The 21,323-nt window shown below is 44.1% G+C and overlaps 1 protein-coding gene across 2 annotated transcripts in view; it reads right to left on the bottom strand.

Annotated features, from left to right (window-relative positions):
- Nucleotides 1-4,649: 4,649 nt before the first annotated feature.
- The window catches only part of LOC111959912 (E3 ubiquitin-protein ligase HECW2-like), a 41,196-nt gene continuing 24,522 nt past the window's right edge, over nt 4,650-21,323 (bottom strand). The window contains exons 14-30 of one of the 2 annotated variants that reach the window (XM_023981759.2): nt 18,897-19,012; nt 18,337-18,522; nt 15,132-15,266; nt 14,383-14,485; nt 13,538-13,634; nt 13,330-13,413; nt 13,105-13,190; nt 12,693-12,813; nt 12,135-12,248; nt 11,828-11,980; nt 11,546-11,644; nt 11,050-11,179; nt 10,689-10,835; nt 10,082-10,196; nt 9,719-9,804; nt 9,298-9,410; nt 4,650-7,359 (exon numbers count right to left, since the gene is read on the bottom strand). In XM_023981759.2, coding sequence (XP_023837527.1) covers nt 7,248-7,359; nt 9,298-9,410; nt 9,719-9,804; nt 10,082-10,196; nt 10,689-10,835; nt 11,050-11,179; nt 11,546-11,644; nt 11,828-11,980; nt 12,135-12,248; nt 12,693-12,813; nt 13,105-13,190; nt 13,330-13,413; nt 13,538-13,634; nt 14,383-14,485; nt 15,132-15,266; nt 18,337-18,522; nt 18,897-19,012 — 1,997 coding nt within the window. In that variant the 3' untranslated portion in view covers nt 4,650-7,247. The remainder of the gene's footprint in view (nt 7,360-9,297; nt 9,411-9,718; nt 9,805-10,081; nt 10,197-10,688; nt 10,836-11,049; nt 11,180-11,545; nt 11,645-11,827; nt 11,981-12,134; nt 12,249-12,692; nt 12,814-13,104; nt 13,191-13,329; nt 13,414-13,537; nt 13,635-14,382; nt 14,486-15,131; nt 15,267-18,336; nt 18,523-18,896; nt 19,013-21,323) is intronic. The other variant, XM_023981760.2, reaches the window with a different exon arrangement.

The raw sequence follows: 21,323 nt of genomic DNA, 5'->3' as shown, positions 1-21,323 counted from the left end.
TTCATTAATTGTTTATGGTTCATTGAACAAGCATGGGAAACAGTGTTTAAACCCTTTACAATGAAGATCTGTGAAGTTATTTATTTAGTTATGTAGGTAGAGTTTAAGTGACTATGAATAGATAATAAACAGAGTAGCAGCAGCGTAAAGGGGGGGGAAATGAAAATAGTCTGGGTAGCCATTTGATTAGCTGTTCAGGAGTCTTATGGCTTGGTGATAGAAGCTGTTAAGAAGTCTTTATACCTAGACTTGGTGCTCCGCTTCACGTGCGGTAGCAGAGAGAACATTCTATGACTAGGGTGGCTGGAATCTTTGACAATTTTTAGGGCCTTCCTCTGACACCGCCTGGTAGAGGTCCTGGATGGCAGGAAGCTTGGCCCCAGTGATGTACTGGGCCGTACGCTCTACCCTCTGTAGTGCCTTGCGGTCGGAGGACGAGCAGTTGCCATACCAAGCAGTGATGCAACCAGTCAGGATGCTCTCGATTGTGCAGCTATAGAACCTTTTGAGGATCTGAGGTCCATTGCCAAATCTTTTCAGTCTCCTGAGGGGGAATAGGCTTTGTTGTGCCCTATTCACGGCGTTCTTGGTGTGTTTGGACCATGATAGTTTGTTGTTGATGTGGACGCCAAGGAACTTGACGCTCTCAACCTGCTCCATTATAGCCCCGTTGAGGAGAATGGGGTCCTGCTCAGTCCTCCTTTTCCTGTAGTCCACAATCATGTCCTTTGTCTTGATCACATAGCGGGAGAGGTTGTTGTCCTGGCACCACACGACTAGGTCTCTGACCTCCTCCCTATCTCATCATTGTGGGTGATCAGGCCTACCACTGTTGTGTGGTAGGCAAACTTGATGGTGTTGGAGTCGTGCCTGGCACACAGTCATGAGTGAACAGGGAGTACAGGAGGGGCCCCCGTGTTGAGGATCAACGTGGCGGATGTGTTGTTACCTACCCTTACCACCTGGGGGTAGCCCATCAGGAAGTCCAGGATCCAGTTGCAGAGGGAGGTGTTTAGTCCCAGGGTCCTTAGCTTAGTGATGAGCTTTGAGGGCACTATGGTGTTGAACGCTGAGCTGTTTTCAATTAATAGCATTCTCACATAGATGTTCCTTTTGTCCAGGTGGGAAAGGGCAGTGTGGAGTGCAATAGAGATTACATCATCTGTGGATCTGTTGGGGTGGTATGCAAATTGGAGTGGGTCCAGGGTGTTGGTATTACAGACTCCGTCAGGGAGAGGTTGAAAATGTCAGTGACGACACTTGCCAGTTGGTCTGTGCATACTCAGAGTACACGTCATGGTAATCCGTCTGGCCCTGTTGCCTTGTGAATGTTGACCTGTTTAAAAGGTCTTACATCGGCTACAGCGAGCGTGATCACAGTCGTCCGGAACAGCTGATGCTCTCATGCATGTTTTAGTGTTACTTGCCTCAAAATGAGCACAGAGGTAATTTAGCTCATCTGGTAGGCTTGTGTCACTGGGCAGCTCGCAGCTGTGCTTCCCTTTGTAGTCTGTACTAGTTTGCAAGCCCTGCCACATCTGACAAGTGTCGAAGCCAGTATAGTACCATTCAATCTTAGTCCTGTATTGACGCTTTGGCTGTTTGATGGTTCGTCGGATTTCTTATAAGCTTACGGGTTAGAGTCCCGCTCCTTGAAAGCATCAGCTCTACTCTTTAGCTCAGTGCGGATGTTGCCTGTCATCCATGGCTTCTGGTTGGGGTATGTACTTACAGTCACTGTTGGGACGACGTCATCGATGCACTTATTGATGAAGCCAGTGACAGATTTGGTGTACTCCTCAATGCCATCGGAAAAATCCCGGAACATATTCCAGTCTGTGCTAGCAAAACAGTCCTGTAGCATAGCATCCATGTCATCTGACCACTTCTGTATTGAGCGAGTCACTGGTACTTCCTGCTTTAGTTTTTGCTTGTAAGCAGGAAACAGGAGGATAGAATTATGGTCAGATTTGCCAAATGGAGGGCAGGGGAGAGCTTTGTACGCGTCTCTGTGTGTGGAGTAAAGGTCGTCTAGAGTTTTTTCCCCTCTGGTCGCACATTTAATATGCTGGTAGAATTATGGTAAAACGGATTAAAGTTTCCCTGCATTAAAGTCCCTGGCCACTAGAAGCACCGCCTCTGGATGAGCATTTTGCTGTTTGCTTATGGCCGTATACACCTCATTGAGTGTGGTCTTAGTGCCAGCATCGGTTTATGGTGGTAAATAGACAGTTACGAAGAATATAGATGAATACTGTCTTGGTAAATAGTGTGGTCTACAGTTTATCATGAGATACTCTACCTCAGGCGAGCAAAACCTTGAGACTTCCTTAGATTTCATGCACCAGCTGTTGTTTACAAATATACATACTACACTACCGTTCAAAAGTTTGGGGTCACTTAGAAATGTCCTTGTTTTCCAAGTAAACATACATGAAATAAGTTGCAAAATGAATAGTAAATATAGTCAAAACGTTGACAAGGTTATAAATAATGATTTTTAATTGAAATAATAATTGTGTCCTTCAAACTTTGCTTTACTCAAATAATCCTCCATTTGCAGCAATTACATCCTTGCAGACCTTTGGCATTCTAGTTGTCAGTTTGTTGAGGTAATCTGAAGAGATGTCACCCCATGCTTCCTGAAGCACCTCCCACACGTTGGATTGGCTTGATGGGTACTTCTTACGTACCATACTGTCAAGCTGCTCCCACAACAGKTCAATAGGGTTGAGATCCGGTGACTGTGCTGGCCAGCTGACTGCTTCGTCCCTAAATAGTTATTATATAGTTTGGCGCTGTGCTTTGGGTCATTGTCCTGTTGTAGGAGGAAACTGGCTCCAATTAAGTGCCGTCCACATGGTGTGGCATGGCGTTGTAAAATGGAGTGATAACCTTCCTTCTTCAAGATCCTTTTTACCCTGTACAAATCTCCCACTTTACCACCACCAAAGCACCCCCAGACCATCACATTGCCTCCACCATGCTTGACAGATGGTTCAAGCACTCCTCCAGCATCTTTACATTTTTTCTGCGTCTCACGAATGTTCTTCTTTGGGATCCGTACACCTCAAACTTAGATGTGTCTGTCCATAACACTTTTTCCGATCTTCCTCTGTCCAGTGTCTGTGTTCTTTTGCCATTCTTAATCTTTTCTTTTTATTGGCCAGTCTGAGATATGGCTTTTTCTTTGCAACTCTGCCTAGAAGGCCAGCATCCGGAGTCGCCTCTTCACTGTTGACGTTGAGACTGGTGTTTTGCGGGTACTATTTAATGTAGCTGCCAGTTGAGGACTTGTGAGGCGTCTGTTTCTCAAACTAGACACTCTAATGTACTTGTCCTCTTGCTCAGTTTTGCACTGGGGCCTCCCATTTCACTATCTATTCTGGTTGGAGCCAGTTTGCGCTGTTCTGTGAAGGGAGTAGTACACAGCTTTGTACGAGATCTTAGGTTTTTGGCAATTTCTCAAATGCAATAGTCACAGTGAAGAGGGTACAGTGTGGACAGGAGCCAAGGGAGGCTGACACTTCCTGGCCATGTTGCAGCTCAAGGCAAGCGGAGCACACCAAGTGGGTGTCTTTGGCCGATATCTTGTTTCCACAGGTGCAGATTCGTGCCAGGAGCTTCCCCTCGTTTGGAGTGGGAGATGCTTTTGTTGCCATAGCTGGGATGCTATGTTTTAGCTTTCACTCTGTGGCAGTCGAATGGCCGGATATCGTTTCCAAAATGACAGATTAGAAAAGATAGCTTAGTGTAGCTATTAAAAACATTTTCTAAGTAAAACCACAAAAGCTAGTTAGCGTGGTGGCTAGCTTGCTAACGACTAGTCACTGTTGGGATACAGCCAAACTTTGTCGTGAACGAGATAGCCGTGTCACAGCTGTACCCGTTCCTCCCTCTAAGAATTTTCCTCTATGGTGAAGGAAAAGGAAAATTGCCACCTCCGCACAATCCAGAGAATCGGGCCCGGCGAGCGAGTTCTAAGCTCACGGCTGTGAACAGTTTAGCTAACTCTGGAAAATGCAGCCGTGTCGAGGTAAGCTTTCTGATGAGAAGCGAGAAGAGGTGTTTCAATGACTTAGAGACGCTGTGTCTGACCTTTTATAGTGTAGGAGGGACACCCTTCCCCGACGCACACGTCTCGACGTCCAGCCAATCATGGCTGGTGTAGTTTAGCAAAGGCTTCTGAAGAATACGCTGGGGGCGTATCCCATAAGTGAAATACTGAAACGATTACTTGAAAGAGAATAACATTGTGTTATCTGATCACAGAACAATTGTCTCCCTAGGACAGGGTCATTCTGACATGTATTGCACAAAAAGCTGAACACCATTGATCAGCAAAAAAACATACTTTGCCTTTGAATTGTTTAGTTGGGCCTGGGTATTTTCCTATAGATGTTGTTTGTGGAATGCACAGTTAAAATAAGATGTGTTTGTTTATTTCTGCAGAAATAAATATATAGGATAGAAGGAGATATTCTCTATCTTATAGAACAGAAAACCATGTCCATTCTATGCTGTAGATCTTCATCTGCTGCTCTCTAAGCGTTGGGCCCACTAGCTGAGCCCCTGGTTCATCTCTCAAAAGATACACAGAAAGAAAACACGCATTCATGTATCGCTAATTAAAACTCACCAATTAAAACTTGACATTTGTCAGTCTTTTAATACAATAATGGTGGTGAAATGGAGAGATACAGGAGCTTTTGCATAGAGTGTAGTTCTGACACAGATGTCCAATCCTATTGGTAATTGATCAGCCATGGGGAGTGGTGGTGGCGGTGAGCTTTGTCCTCATTGGGTGAGGAGCAAACTGACTTTATTCTTATTTGGACATTTGCAGCAGAAGAAAAATGGAAAACGTATTGATTGGCAGAAATGATTTAAACCCTGTTGTGAAGGGTTACTGGGCATGCCATGAAGCTGCCCCTCTAAACTCAAGGGGATGTGTAGCCGAGGCTGGGGTCATTCCTAATTCTGTCAACCTGACAGAATTAGGGAGACATGGTTGACTATGCAAGCCCCAAACCTTTGGTACATTCGGTGCAAAATATATATTTACACACACCCACAACAGGTGCAGACATACAAGTACACAAGGATGAGACATACAGGACCAGCACACACCGTGTGGTTCTCTGTGTAGCCATGAACCATGACCTCTAACCTCTCATCAAGACAGGTGATCTCATGAATGTAACAAAAACAATTCCCTTAATGTGTGTTGCCATAGTACTTCGGTAACACGAGTCATAACCCGTCATATAAACAAACATAATGCTTATAACATTTCACAATTGTGAAGCCATAAACAATGTGGCACAAAACCTAAATATTTATTTGACCGCGTCCACCTCATCACGGACACATTTATAACGCATGATAGCAGCATACCCTACAGTTCTTATCTGGCTCCTCCCGCCCTTTTCTCAACATCGATAGCGATATCCTCATGCAAAAGCTATTAAGGTCAGACTTGTGTTGCACTATTTCGGCATGCAAATATCGAGATATAACACAACACCATCTAGGGGTCCCGGACTCAGTGCAGCTCACAGAGTTGCTTAGATGGACCTTGCATGCAGTTTCAAGCCAGGCTGAGATATGAAGGCTTCCTCCACAATGCATCACAGTGGGGCTTCCAGCCCGGGTTGTCTGTCTAGCTCGCACAGACCTCTGTACAGTAGTTGTAATCATGCGTACACACATAAAAAGGGTGTGTGTCTGTGTACACGTGTGTGTGTGTGTGTCTGAATGAGTCCGTTGGGTAGGGGTTATGCACTGAGAAGTCCAAAACCAGGATGAACACGTGCTTTCAAAAGATCATAAGCATCTGTGTAGGTGTGTAGTGTATGTCCCGAGCTTATAGATGCTTCCATAGCTGTGTGTACGGTACTGAAGTAATAAGTACCATATCATGTGCTGCCCTCGTGTTTGTATCCTGGAACTATTTTAGAATACAATTAAGAGTTGTAGCTCTGTTTTTGTTGTGTGTAACACACCTAAAGCCATTTGAATGTTCTTTTGACCGACCAAATAAACATTACAAAGTCTCTCGTTACAACTTTTCGGCTGTGACCCAAGAGGAAGAAATGGGTGCGCCCCACTATCGGGTCCCCAACCAACCCTCCTCAAAACACTGAGTGAAAGTGTCTCTCATAACAAGGCACGTGTCCGGTGCCACTTTCAGTCTTGGCTTCCATATTCCACAAATTTTAGGTGATAAACTTCCTGGTGCGGCTCCGGTGTTTATTTTTCTTTGGCCGCAAAGGCTCCTCAGTCCTCCTACTACTGCAAGCCAGAGGTGCTGAAGTTTCATACATTCAGTCTTTTATGTGATACATTCATCAGTTCAGTGGATGGGAGYCAATATCATTAGTGAGAAATAGAGCCGTGTTAGGCAATGTCTCAGTGTGTGTGTGTGTGGAGCTACATATGTGTATGAGAAAGTGCATCTCATTTATTTTGAAAAAGAGTGACCCTACAATTGTATTCGTTATCGTGAGTTAGTGTGTGCCAGTTTTAGAGCCTTGCTCATGTAGTCTAGCATACGAAGAGAAGTACAATGTGTTTTGGAGTGAGTCAATGCCTTTGGTGCACCTTAGGAGCTGTGACATACAATTTAATCCCCTCAGAAAATAATCATGAGAGTCATCTTGAAAGTGTGTGAGAGTGAATAAGTGTGTGTTTGAAGACAAGGAATTAGTCCATGATGTATTATAGTGTACATAGTCTCCAGTCCCAGAGTAGAAAGATACAGTTCCGAGGTCCAGAGCAGGGGGTCAATCCAGGAGGAAGCATAGGGTATTAGGAAGAGGTGTCTCTGGACTTGAAGGGCAGGCTGAGCCCCTGTAGGAAAAAGGGGATACAGTAACCAAGGCCAATAAACAGATAAGAGATAAAGCACAAGAGTGGTTGTTGTACACAGGAATCAAATGGAGGGCATCAGTGCAGGTAATGGAACAGTAACGTGATTCCAGGAAGTGTGGGATCATGGAGGCGGGAGGTATAGCCAAGCCGTGGGGGGGGGGGGGGGGGGGGGCAAAATTGGGATTGTCTTGGTGGTGAAATTGTCCCCAAAGGTTTTGTTGCTTCTCTAAAATGATAATTTCTGGTAGATGTCTATTCAGTTTCCATTGTGTACTGTGAGTACTGTCTCGCCTCAAGCTAAGGTGACAGGATTTCCTCTCCACCATTGTTCTTTCCCAATTCGACCCCTGGCTGTGGCAGCCATTTTGGAGAGTTTACTCCAGGCCAAAGGTGCTGGTTTCCTCCACGGCTGTCAGCATCTTCTCATAGAGCATGGAGAACGAAGGGTACGGCGGGAGGTCCAGACGGTTAAAGCATGTGTGAGCCCTGTAGAGAGGCAGACCGATAATGAGAGGAGCGCACTGACAGAAGCGCATAATATACAGTCGTGGCCAAAAGTTGAGAATGTTAATATTAATTTTCACAAAGCTTGCTGCTTCAGTGTCTTTAGATATTTTTTTCAGATGTTACTATGGAATACTGAAGAATAATTACAAGCTTTTCATAAGTGTCAAAGGCTTTTATTGACAATTACATGAAGTTGATGCAAAGAGTCAATATTTGCAGTGTTGACCCTTCTTTTTCAAGACCTCTGCAATCCGCCCTGGCATGCTGTCAATTAACTTCTGGGCCACATCCTGACTGATGGTAGCCCATTCTTGCATAATCAATGCTTGGAGTTTGTCAGAATTTGTGGGGTTTTGTTTGTCCACCCGCCTCTTGAGGAATGACCACAAGTTCTCAATGGGATTAAGGTCTGGGGAGTTTCCTGGCCATGGACCCAAAATATCGATGTTTTGTTCCCCCGAGCCACTTAGTTATCACTTGCTCCATCATGCTGGAAAAGGCATTGTTCATCACCAAACTGTTCCTGGATGGTTGGGAGAAGTTGCTCTTTGTTTTCTTTATTATTTTAGTTAGGTCAGGGTGTGACATGGGGAATGTTTGTGTTTTGTCGTTTTGGGTGGTTATATGGTAAAGGGGGTGTTGGGTTTAGTGTATGAGTTTGTGTTGAGTGAATGTTTCTAGGTATGTCTATGGTTGCCTGAGTGGTTCTCAATCAGAGAGAGATGTCTTTCATTTGTCTCTGATTGGGAGCCATATTTAAGGCAGCCATGGGCATCATGCATTTGTGGGTAATTGTCTATGTTCTATGTTGCATGTGTGCACTAGTTCTTGCATAGCTTCACGTTCGTCTGTTTGTTGTTTTTGTTTAGTTTGTTCATCTTCAAAATAAAGAGAAGATGTATTTTTCACACGCTGCGCCTTGGTCCTCTCTCTCACCGCAAGACGATCGTGACACTTTTTCCCCGGATGCCCCACACAATCTGAAAGGGGATTCAGAGAAAATTACTTTACCCCAGTCCTCAGCAGTCCAATCCCTGTACCTTTTGCAGAATATCAGTCTGTCCCTGATGTTTTTCCTGGAGAGAAGTGGCTTCTTTGCTGCCCTTCTTGACACCAGGCCATCCTCCAAAAGTCTTTACCTCACTGTGCATGCAAATGCACTCACACCTGCCTGCTGCCATTCCTGAGCAAGCTCTGTACTGGTGGTGCCCCGATCCCGCAGCTGAATCAACTTTAGGAGACGGTCCTGGCGCTTGCTGGACTTTCTTGGGCCCCCTGAAGCCTTCTTCACAACAATTGAACTGCTCTCCTTGAAGTTCTTGAAGATCCGACAAATGGTTGATTTAGTTGCAATCTTATTGGCAGCAATATCCTTGCCTGTGAAGCCCTTTTTGTGCAAAGCAATGATGACGGCACGTGGTTCCTTGAAGGTAACCATGATTGACAGAGGAAGAACAATGATTCCAAGCACCACCCTCCTTTTGAAGCTTCCAGTCTGTTATTCAAACTCAATCAGCATGACAGTGATCTCCAGCCTTGTCCTTCTCAACACTCACACCTGTGTTAACGAGAGAATCACTGACATGATGTCAGCTGGTCCTTTTGTGGCAAGGCTGAAATGAAGTGGAAATGTTTTTTGGGGATTCAGTTCATTTGCATAGCAAAGAGGGACTTTGCAATTAATTGCAATTCATCTGATCACTCTTCATAACATTCTGGAGTATATGCAAATTGCCATCATGCAAACTGAGGCAGCAGACTTTGTGAAAATGTATATTTGTGTCATTCTCAAAATGTTTGGCCACGACTGTACACGCACTGCATACACACTAATTTATGTGCACACATCTCACACACACACAAATAGCTCATATAGACAGGTAGGCAAACATGGACAGACAGAGGGGTGTACTATACCTGGGTAAGGAGGTGATTTTGCCCCACTTCTCCACACAGAACCTTCGTGGTCCATTGCTACCTCTGAGGGAGGCAAAGCCCTCATAGGGAATACTGGAGGTGCCTGTCACAAACTAAGGAGACATATACAATCCCAGTTTAGGTAACATTTTATTTTACAGTGCCTCATGACCAGGTATTCGCTGAGAAACTACATGTTAACAGGGCAATTATGTCAATATTACTCAGAATTATTTATCGGTCACTAGGGGATTAATTGTACCAGGAAGTTCCAAATGTTACCAAATAATATCACCTTCAATACCAGATAAATACCAGTGGTAACAGGGCTGAAAAATAAAGAGTTAGCAAAGTTAAGACTGGGGAGCTCAGCCTTTCGTCAGTATCAAAGTCTATTGGAGTGTCCCTTGAAAAGTAGTACCTGCAGCAGTCGGAGTCTCTGCTCATTGTTGAACCTCTCCACTGCTGCCCAGAACCAGCGGATGACTATGTGGTTGTCATGGTAACCTGGGGAGAAAGATGAAAGGTGTACCGATCAGCCGTAGACCAAAATAAGCCTGCTGTTCTTAGAAGCACAATCTGTAACAAAAGTGTTGCCCATGAGTTGTGCGGAGCCAAGCAGTAAACACCTGATCCCATCAAAGTCATGATCTAAATCTTTAAAGACTAACATTAGATGATTAATATAAATCAGGGGCGTTACTACTTGGCTGGAAAAAATGTGCCCCCACACCGTCTGACTCTCCGAGGCTAAGACTGCCCCCCACTGCTCCCCTGTCTCTACCTCCTCTGTACTCTGTGTTGTTCCTCCAGTCGGCCAGGTCGATCTCTGCAGTGCCAGCAATCACCAGCTCCAGCTCTCTGGCATCAAACACAGACACCAGCCTCACGTCCACCACCTGACCAACACATGTCACAATTCTGATACGTTTTCTATTACAGAGACATTACCACCTGGCCAATACATATCACAATACTAATATACTCCTAATACATTAGGAGTAACCACATTAATTGTTATTGGCATGCATGATTATCTATTTCAGATAAATTACCACTTGCTGCATCATTATCTATTACACAATACCTGACGTAGCGCTGCATCATTATGCAGATACAATGCCACTTGACCAATACATATGACAATGATGGACCATTATCAATGATGTGTGTGATGTCATAGGGCCCTGTGTTATGTGCAACTATGTCACAACCTGGATTTTAACCTTTATTTTCATCAAACTGTCCCCTTTTCTTTTTATGTCAGATGTTCCAGCACCATCCTCAGACAATTGCTTAGATTTTGCTGTAATTCTCATTTCTGGCTAAGGCTTAAAAGACAGGATAAAATCTTGCTATGTCACATGATTGCGCAAAACACAGGGCCCTACCTCATAGAAGCCTCGCACCAGGCTCTCAGTCTGCTGAGCCACACCCCTTTCGATGCGCCACTTAACCATGCGCTCGATGTACTCCTTCTTATTCTTCTCTGACACTGGAATACCTGCACCGCCTGGCTTCAGCTCTCTCTCTGTGATCTATAGGGCCGTAAAGATAGAAACACAATATAGGGTGAATCCTACCTTACCATTGACATCAATGAATGACTAAGTAAAGTCAGGATTCACCCCCAAATACAACACATTGCAACAAGCAATTACATATCAAATGCAGGGTAGTGTATGTAGTCTAAAATGATTGAAGATACATACAATACATGAATTATTCAAAACACCAAGCATACACACACACCTGCCCGAAGACCTCCTCGTTGACGGTGAAGGTGAGGTCCAGCATGTCCTCGATGTCGTTGTCCTTCATCCACTGTAAACTCTGGTGGAACTCCTCGTCCAGGAACTCCAGGTCACTCAGGTCACACGGGCTGTAGGGGTCAAAGGTCAACAGAGGTGAAAAATGTATCTCATAACTAAGTCTTATATTAACATTTTAGTAATTTAGCATGATGTTTTCCAGAGTGTATATCAACCACATAATGAAAGCATGGTAACTGAATAACTAAAAAGTCAAATCAATCTAACCAAATCCTATCTGTTCAGCTTCTTCCAGTTCAGTAGTTACTACCTAAAAAATAGTGATGTGTGTATTTGTCATATCATTTATTTTATGCTAAAGCATAAGTGGCAATTTGCCAGGGTGGTTGCATTGTCAAACCTATAAAAATGTGGTGTTCATGGTGATAGGATCCCTATCCATTTGCTAGCTAAGTGGACCTGATTGGGACACTTACATACGCAGCAGGCCCTTGTAGAACGGGCGGGTAAAGAAGGCATCCAACAGATACTGGTGGATCAGAGCCAGGCCCAGGATACGCCCACTGAAACGAAACCTGGAAGAGAGCAACATTGCTAGGTGCAATACAGTACAGTATGTACAGTATACAATGACAAGTCAGATGTTATTATAGGTCGATCTGCGTCTTTGTTCCTTATTTTATCTACAGCATGTCTGTCTTCCTACATCCGACCACCCGCATGTCCATCCATCATGGTAGTGTAAACTTGTCACTCACCACTCGTGATGGTTGTCCACGAAGGCAGACATGGGGCTGATCTGCACAGTGTAGGTGTCGTTGGCGGAGTACTCAAACAGACCGTAGTAAGGGTTAAACAACTCCCTTGACACCAAGAAGAAGAACTCCCTCGAAGGGCCGCTGTAGTCCAGCCTATAACACACACACACGTTTCATAAATCATGTATTGAGATTGTGGAAAATAAACTATGTACACAGAGACAACATAACAACCGATGCAAATGAGCAAACTTAAGGTAACGTGTAGAAAATATTAAAAGACCTAAACCACAAAGGCAACACTCACCCTTCCTCTCCCACAAAGCTGACATACAGCTTACTCCTCTGCAGGTCTTTGCGGGAGTAGCACATGATCTGATTGAAGGCATCCTCCAACAGGTGATCTCTGCGAACGATCAATCTGGAAGAAGGAAAAACAGCCAGACAGTCATGAACGAACGCACAGCACACGCGCACACAGTTTAGGAATGAACAAATCAAATTTTATTGGTCACATACACATATTTAACAGATGTCATTGCGAGTGTAGCGAAATGCTTGTGTTCCTGGCTCCAACAATGCAGTAATTCCTAACAATTCACAACAATACACACAAATCTAAAAGTAAAATGGAATTAAGAAATAAATCAATATTAGGATGAGCAATGTCAGAGTGGCATTGACTAAAATACAGTAGAATAGAACAGTATATACAGTATATACATATGAAATGAGTAAAACAGTATGTAAACACTATTAAAGTGACTAGTGTTCCATTATTAAAGTGACCAGTGATTCCATGTCAGAATACTGCTGAAATTTAGCAGTTCTCTCAACCTGTTGAATGACGTCATCAAGTACTCACTTGACTTTCCCAGGTCCCTGGCCATAGCCCTTTGTCTGCAGCTTGCGATAGAAGTTTCTCAGTTTGGCCTCAAAGTCACGTTTGTACGGGGCAGGGGCACGTGCATTAGCTCTCTGAGTACCTGAGAGAGGGGCGGGAGGAGGAGGAAGAGGAGAATGAAAAATAGACAAAAAAAATAGACAAGTTCCTCAGAATATCGTAATTGTATCTCACTATTACAACTTTTATTAGCATAGAATTGGTTCAGAAAAAAAAACACTAAACTTCACTAAATTGAGAGCGCTAAGCAACTTTTACGGCTCAAGGCTTTTTCTCATTATCTTGCCCTTCCTTGGATGGATAGTTTCGATTAGAAGCAAGACTAAGGGAAGAAGGGCATGAGGAGAAAATATATGTGTGTGTGTGGTCTCACCAGGGGAGCTTTGAGGGGAGGAGCAGTAGCTAGGGTGCAGTAAGGCAGCAGGTGGCACATAGGACATGACCTCCTCATCAAACAGGCTAAGGGAGAGAGGAGTACTTAAATTCTCACTCTCACACAGACAGACATACACGCAATACCTTCTCGTACACACAAACATACACCAAACACCAGTCACAAACAGACATGAGCACATAAAGACACACAGAAAGGTCCCACCTGAGCAAAATGACTAGGTCAGCATCGCTAGAGAGACGAGCAAGCCCAGAAACACCCTCGCTGCGAATGAACTGTAACCTTTCCCTGCAGACAAACACATTAACATTCGTGATACTGCTGTTTGGCATAATCATAATACATTTAGGAGGTTAAGCTTAAGGGTTAAATATCTGATTAAAGGGTTCCCATGGTGATTGGGGTGACCTACTTGAGTGAGTGGTTCCTGACGAGTTCTGGTTGCCTCTCCTGCAGGATCTCAATGATGTTGGGTTGCCGTAGAAATGCCACAATCTTGTCATTGTAGGCTGGGGAGAGACCCGTGTAAATATCAACATTACTGTGTCTATTAGTGCATAAGTTAGCCCTGTATATAGCACGTGTGTGTGTGTAATAAGTTTAAATAGAGGGTGCTTATATTCTTCCTGTTTCACTGCATGTACAAGTGGGTAACCTGTAGGAGTTTGAGGCGTGAAACGGACATGTTTTTTGCATATCCCAACTCCCCTTGAGACACCCTCAGAGAGTGGGGTCGTGGCCAGGGACCCTTGGAGCAATTAGGGTTAAAGATGCACTATGCAGAAATCGCTCCGCCATTTCCGGGTTGCTAGAATTCTAATAAATAGCCTAATTTCAGTTTTGTGACAAAACAAGCAGTCATTGTGTGGTGAATCATTGTACCATCTAAACCGCTGTGAAATAGATTTTCCATAACCAAAATATTGTATATTCAGCTGTTTTGAAGCTGATGTACAAAACCGAAAGTACAGCAAAAGACAAAAAAAACTACTTCAGAACGGGAAGCATAGAAATAGCACACATAGATCTACCGCTTCTTGACTTGCTTTCAATGGGAATGGAAGACTATAACTCATGTTTCTATGTGAATTTGGTCATATACCAAATTGTAGCTTTAAGTGGAGCAATTAGGGTTAAGTGCCTTGCTCAAGGGCAGAATTTTTACCTTGTCTGCAAAGGGATTTAAACTAGCAATCTTTTGGTTACTGGCCCAACACTAACTGCTAGGCTACCTGCCGTGCATGCGTGTGTACTCACCCACAGGCACCAGGTCCTGGTATTGATTGCGAGTGGACCCACTGAAGGTGCTGGAGGGGCGGGGCATGACAGGTGGGTTGGAGTTTCGCGTGTCATCTACCACCTGCAAGGAGACACTCCGAGTCAGGACGGATCCCTCTGCTGCTACCAATTGACACAATCAGGGAACTCCCAGCCATAAACTCAGCATTGTCATTGTTTCTATTGAAAACCATACTACTTACACCCATTTTAGGAACCAATTTAATCTTTTTGATACATTATGAATTTTTGTCCATTCTATTAACCTAGTATTAGTCTTGCTATAAGCATTATGATTGATATTGGTCTCGTTAAACCAGCTAAAGTCTTAGTTATGATCACAGGCCAGTATTCCAGTGTGTCAGTGGTGCAGTGGGTGTAATAGACTAGATTTAGAGGTGATCTCAAACCTGTATTAGTGGTGCAGTAGTACAGCAGTTTGCTGCATTCACATAGTCGACTTATTACGGCAAGATGAAACCAGATGTAACATTTTCAGCAAGACAATGGCAAATTCTGATGAGACCGATGGACAATATCATCCACTGCAGCGGTATTTTCTTTTTTGGATGTTAGTTGGCATGTTCTTCAAACCAGCTATATGAATTCAAACACGCCAGGCAAACTGCCAAGCCACATGTAGGTTAGTCCACTAGTTAGCATGCAGTCATGCAGTCCGGTCAGACTTTTTTAAAGTGGCCTGTGTGAATGCAGCAGTAGTCTCTCACCTCGCCTGCGCTGTGGCTGCGTTGGCGGCTGAGGTGCTGGCGGTGGGTCAACAGGCCAGTGGAGCGTGCACTCTGTAGGGGGAACCGCGGGTCGATGAAGGTTGTGGAACGACGATTGTGATCCACAAAGAAGGGCTGTGAAGACACACAGCCAGCCACGTACAGTAAGATAGATAAAGAAACTACAGTATATGCATGCAGGTGTACATACAGTACCAGTAAAAAAAATTGCCAAACCTACTCATTCAAGTGTCCTTTATTTTTACTATTTTCTACATTGTAGAATAATAGTGAAGACATCACAACTATGAAATAACACATATGGAATCATGTAGTAACCCAAAAAAGGGTTGATCAAAATATACTTTATATTAGAGATTCTTCAAAGTAGCCACCCTTTGCCTTGATGACAGCTTTGCACACCCTTGGCATTCTCTCAACCAGCTTCACCTGGAATGCTTTTCAAACAGTCTTTTCAACAGTCCCACATGCTGAGCACTTGTTCCTTCACTCTGCGGTCCAACTCATCCCAAACCATCTCAATTGAGTTGAGGTCGGGTGATTGTGGAGGCCAGGTCATCTGATGCAGCACTGCAACACTCACCTTCTTGGTCAAATAGCCCTTACACAGCCTGGAGATGTGTTGGGTCATTGTCCTGTTGAAAAACAAATGATAGTCCCAACTAAGCGCAAACCAGATGGGATGGTGTATCGCTGCAAAATACTGTGGTTACCATGCTGGTTAAGTGTGCCTTGAATTCTAAATGAATCACAGACAGTGTCACCAGCAAAGCACCCCCACACCACCTCCTCCATGCTTCACGGTGGGAACCACACATGCAGAGATCATCCGTTCACCTACCCTGCGTCTCAGGAAGACAAGGCGGTTGGAACCAAACATTTCAAAATTTGGAAACATCAGACCAAAAGGACAGATTTCCACCGGTCTAATGTCCATTGCTCGTGTTTCTTGGCCAAAGCAAGTCTCTTCTTATTATTGGTGTCCTGTAGTAGTGGTTTCTTTGCAGCAATTCAACCATGAAGGCGTGATTCACAGTCTCCTCTGAACAGTTGATGTTGAGATGTGTCTTACTTGAACTCTGTGAAGCAATTATTTGGGCTGCTTTCATGTGGCGGTCCTCATGAGAGACAGTTTCATCATAGCGCTTGATGGTTTTTGCGACTGCACTTGAAGAAACTTTCAAAGTTCTTGAAATGTTCCATATTGGCTGACCTTCATGTCTTAAAGTAATGATTGACTGTAATTTCTCTATGCTTATTTGAGCTGTTCTTGCCATAATATGAACTTGGTCTTTTACCAAATAGAGCCATCTTCCGTATACCACCCCTGCCTTGTCACGTCACAACACAACTGATTGGCTCAAAGGCATTGAGAAGGAAAGAAATTGAAGCTGGTTGAGAGCATTGCAAGAGTGTGCAAAACTGTCATCAAGGCAAATTGTGACTACTTTGAAGAATCTCAAATATATCTAGATTTGTTTATCACTTTTTAGGTTACTACATGATTCCATATGTGTTATTTCCTAGTTTTGACATCTTTACTATTATCCTACAATGTAGAACATAGTAAAAAATAAAGAAAAACCCTGAAAATGAGTATGCCCAAACTTTTGACTGGTACTGCATATATTATACAGTGCATTCGTTAAGTATTCAGACACCTTGACCTTTTCCATATTTCATTATGTTACAGCCGTATTCTAAAATTGATTAAATACACTTTTTTCCTCATCAACCTACACACACAATACCCCATAATGACAAAGCAATAACCGTTTTTTAGGAACGTTTGCTCATTTCAAWWWWWWWWTWAATGAAATATCACATTTACATAACTATTCAGACTCTTTACTCAGTACTTTGTTGAAGCACCTTTGGCAGCGATTGCAGCCTCAAGTTTTCTTGGGTATGACGCTACAAGCTTGGCACACCTGTATTCGGGGAGTTTCTCCCATTCTTCTCTGCAGATCCTCAAGCTCTGTCAGGTTGGATGGGGAGAGTCGCTGAACAGGTATTTCCAGGTCTCTCCAGAGATGTTCGATCAGGTTCAAGTCCGGGCTCTGGCTGGGCCACTTAAGGACATTCAGAGACTTGTTCCCGAAGCCACTCCTGCGTTGTCTTGGCTGTGTGCTTAGGGTCGTTGTCCTGTTGAAGGTGAACCTTCGCCCCAACCTGAGGTCCTAAGCACTCTGGAGCCGGTTTTCATCAAGGATCTCTCTGTACTTTTCTCTGTTCATCTGTGCCTCAATCCTGACTAGTATTCCAGTCCCTGCTGCTGAATTCCATCCCCCACAGATTGATAATGCCACCACAATGCTTCACCGTAGCAATGGTGCCAGGTTTCCTCCAGACGTGACACTTGGCATTCAGGCCAAAGAGTTCAATCTTGGTTTCATCAGACCAGAGAATCTGGTTTCTCATGGTCTGAGATTCTTTAGGTGCCTTTTGGCAAACTCCAAGCGGGCTGACATGTGACTTTTACTGAGGAGTGGCTTCCATCTGGCCACTACCATAAAGGCTTGCTTGGTGGAGTGCTGCAGAGATTTTTGTCCTTCTGGAAGGTTCTCCCATCTCCACAGAGGAACTCTGGAGCTCTGTCAGAGTGACCATTGGGTTCTTGATCACCTCCCTGACCAAGGCCCTCCTTCCTCGAATGCTCAGTTTGGCCAGGCGGCCAGCTTTAGGAAGAGTCTTGGTGGTTCCAAACTTCTTCCATTTATTATGGACAATTGCTTCGACCTGGCTTGGTTTTTGCTCTGACCTGCACTGTCAAATGTGGGACCAGGTGTGTGCCTTTCCAAACCATGACCAATCAATTGAATTTTCCACAGGTTGACTCCAATCAAGTTGTAGAAACATCTCAAGGAGGATCAATGGAAACATAGCAATCTCAAAGCAAACGGTCTGAATACTTATTTAAATAACGTATATGTTTTAATTTTTAATACATTTGCAAAAAATTCTTATAACCTGTTTTTGCTTTGTCATCATGGGGTATTGTGTGTAAATCGATGAGGATTTTTTTTATGTAATCCARTTTAGAATAAGGTTGTAACGTAACAAAATGTGGAAAAAGTCAAGGGGTCTGAATACTTTCCAAATGCACTGTATATTCACATGTCATTGCACAAACTAAAACATTCACACACACACACACACCACCCCCATACACAGTTTTCCAGACCTTGCCGGACTGGTCGTGCTTCATCTCCCAGCCCCTGGGTAGCTCCAGTTGTTTGTTAGTGAACATGTTGAGAAAGGCCACCAGGTCCCTGTTGTGCTGGTAGCGCTCATAGTGGTGGGCGTCCCGACGCACCTTACTGATCATGTGCTTCAGGCAAGTGTTGCTCGTAAACATGCGGTAGGCACTCTGAGGAGGGAGGGAGGGAGGGAACAGATTGATGAGGTCGTCAAAGAGGGACATGTGAAATTCCGGGCTCTTCTGTAAATGGGGTTGTCATTGCTTTGATAAAACACAGATTAAGGGAAGAATGATGACTCATAATGGGAAATGAAATCCCAGGTAGCATACCTCATTGTTCTACTTCAATTAACCTGATCAACGCAACATTTGACATACATTTGAAAACAGCATTTCAATCCAAAAAGCTGTTCCCTTACCACACACTTTTGCAAATTGTTAACTACTGAGAGATATGACGTGATAAGTGAGAGCTGGGGGATCAAAGGTGATCCATAAGAATGTGAAAGGTGAGGGTTGAGGGCCTGTGCAGCCAGACTCACAGGGGTAGAATGCAGCATGGTGAAGAAGTCTGGGCTGCACAGGAACTTTGCGCTGGGGGACTGGAGCAGCAGAGAGAGACGCGACCGGGAGCTGGAGTGACCCACTCTCCTGTACTCTACAACAAACAAAACACACATTGTATGAGTAGAATAAACTCAGCAAAAAAAGTAATATCCCTTTTTCAGGACCCTGTCTTTCAAAGATAATTAGTAAAAATCCAAATAACTTCACAGATCTTCATTGTAAAGTGTTGAAACACTGTTTCCCATGCCTTTTCGATGAACCATAAACAATTAATGAACATGCACCTGTGGAACGGTCGTTAAGACACTAACAGATGGTAGGCAATTAAGGTCAAAGTTATGAAAACTTAGGACACTAAAGAGGCCTTTCTACTGACTCTGAAAAACACCAAAAGAAAGATGCCCAGGGTCCCTGCTCATCTGCATTCAACGTGCCTTAGGCATGCTGCAAGGAGGCATGAGGACTGCAGATGTGGCCATGGCAATACATGGCAATGTCCGTACTGTGAGACGCATAAGACAGCGCTACAGGGAGACAGGGCGGACAGCTGATCATCCTCGCAGTGGCAGACCACATGTAACAACACCTGCCCAGGATCGGTACATCCGAACATCACACCTGCGGGACAGGTACAGGATGGCAACAACAACTGCCCGAGTTACACCAGGAACTCACAATCCCTCCATCAGTGCTCAGACTGTCCGCAATAGGCTGAGAGGCTGGACTGAGGGCTTGTAGGCCTGTTGTAAGGGAGGTCCTCACCAGAAACAACATCGCCTACGGGTGCAAACCCACCGTCACTGGACCAGACAAGACTGCCAAAAAGTGCTCTTCACTGATGAGTCGCGGTTTCGTCTCACCAGGGGTGACAGTTGGATTCGTGTTTATCGTCGAAGGAATGAGCGTTACACCGAGGCCTGTACTCTGGAGCAGGATCGATTTGGAGGTGGAGGGTCCGTCATGGTCTGGGGCGGTGTGTCACAGCATCATCGGACTGAGCTTGCTGTCATTGCAGGCAATCTCAACACTGTGCGTTACAGGGAAGACATCCTCCTCCCTCATGTGGTAATCTTTCTGCAGGCTCATCCTGACATGACCCTCCAGCATGACAATGCCACCAGCCATACTGCTCGTTCTGTGCGTGATTTCCTGCAAGACAGGAATGTCAGTGTTCTGCCATGACCAGCGAAGAGCCCGGATCTCAATCCCATTGAGCACATCTGGGACCTGTTGGATCGGAGGGTGAGCTAGGGCCATTCCCCCCAGAAAGTTTGGAAACTTGCAGGTGACTTGGTGGAAGAGTGGGGTAACATCTCACAGCAAAAACTGGCAAATCTGGTGCAGTCCATGAGGAGGAGATGCACTGCAGTACTTAATGCAGCTGCTGTCCACTTTGACCCCCCCTTTGTTCAGGGACACATTATTCCATTTCTGTTAGTCACATGTCTGTGGAACTTGTTCAGTTTATGTCTCAGTTGTTGAATCTTATGTTCATACAAATATTTACACGTTAAGTTTGCTGAAAATAAACGCAGTTTACAGTGAGAGGACATTTCTTTTAGATGTTGGGAAGGGTGCGTGTGTAAAATAGTAGATTACATAATTTTTTTTACCAATTGTGGGGCATTTTGTTAGTCCCCCACAAGGTCAAATGCTACTTCTAGGGAGGTTAGGGTTAAGGATAGAATTTGTGTTAGGGTTAGGCGCTAGGGTTTGTTTTAGGGTTAGGAGCTAGGATTAGGGTTAAGTTTTGGGGTTAAGATTAGTGTTAGGGAAAATAGGATTTGGAATTGGACTGAAATGTGTCCCCACAAGGTTAGTTATACGAGACTGTGTGTGTGTGTGAGTGAGTGAGAGAGTGTGCGCACGCGCTAGGGCTATAAATAAAAAGAGATATAGCCTATATGAATTCTAGCTACTTCTGAAGCACATGTTGTGGCCTAAAAATMAATATGTAACCCTAAATGTAACATGTAACTCTAAAAAGTCATTTGTAGAATATATGTTATTTTTTCATTATGTGAATAAGCTGTRTTCCTACTGAGATGCATTACATTGGAAATTGTACAGTCTTTTTAAAGGGATAGTTAACCCAAATTACWAAATGACACTGGTTTCCTTACCCTGTAAGCAGTTAATCGACAAGGTATGACAGCAATTTATGCTTTGGTTTAGTTTCCCTGGCACTGTTTCCACATGCTAACGTATGAACATTTGTGGCACAAATCCCATTCAAGCCATTGGACCGATATCAGCATTTTTAGCGCATCATGTCCAAATCATCCAAAAMAATCTAAAATMAACTGTGAAGCTCAACAGTCACTAATAGAGGATTTGAACATGCGTGAAAAATGCTAATATTGATTCCATGACTTGAATGAGATTTGTGCCACAAATGCTAA

This window comes from Salvelinus sp. IW2-2015, linkage group LG36 (genome assembly GCF_002910315.2).
Source record: "Salvelinus sp. IW2-2015 linkage group LG36, ASM291031v2, whole genome shotgun sequence".
Lineage (NCBI taxonomy): Eukaryota > Metazoa > Chordata > Actinopteri > Salmoniformes > Salmonidae > Salvelinus > Salvelinus sp. IW2-2015.
The sequence above is the reverse complement of the archived record's forward strand: the minus strand, read 5'-3'. Positions and strand labels throughout refer to the sequence as shown.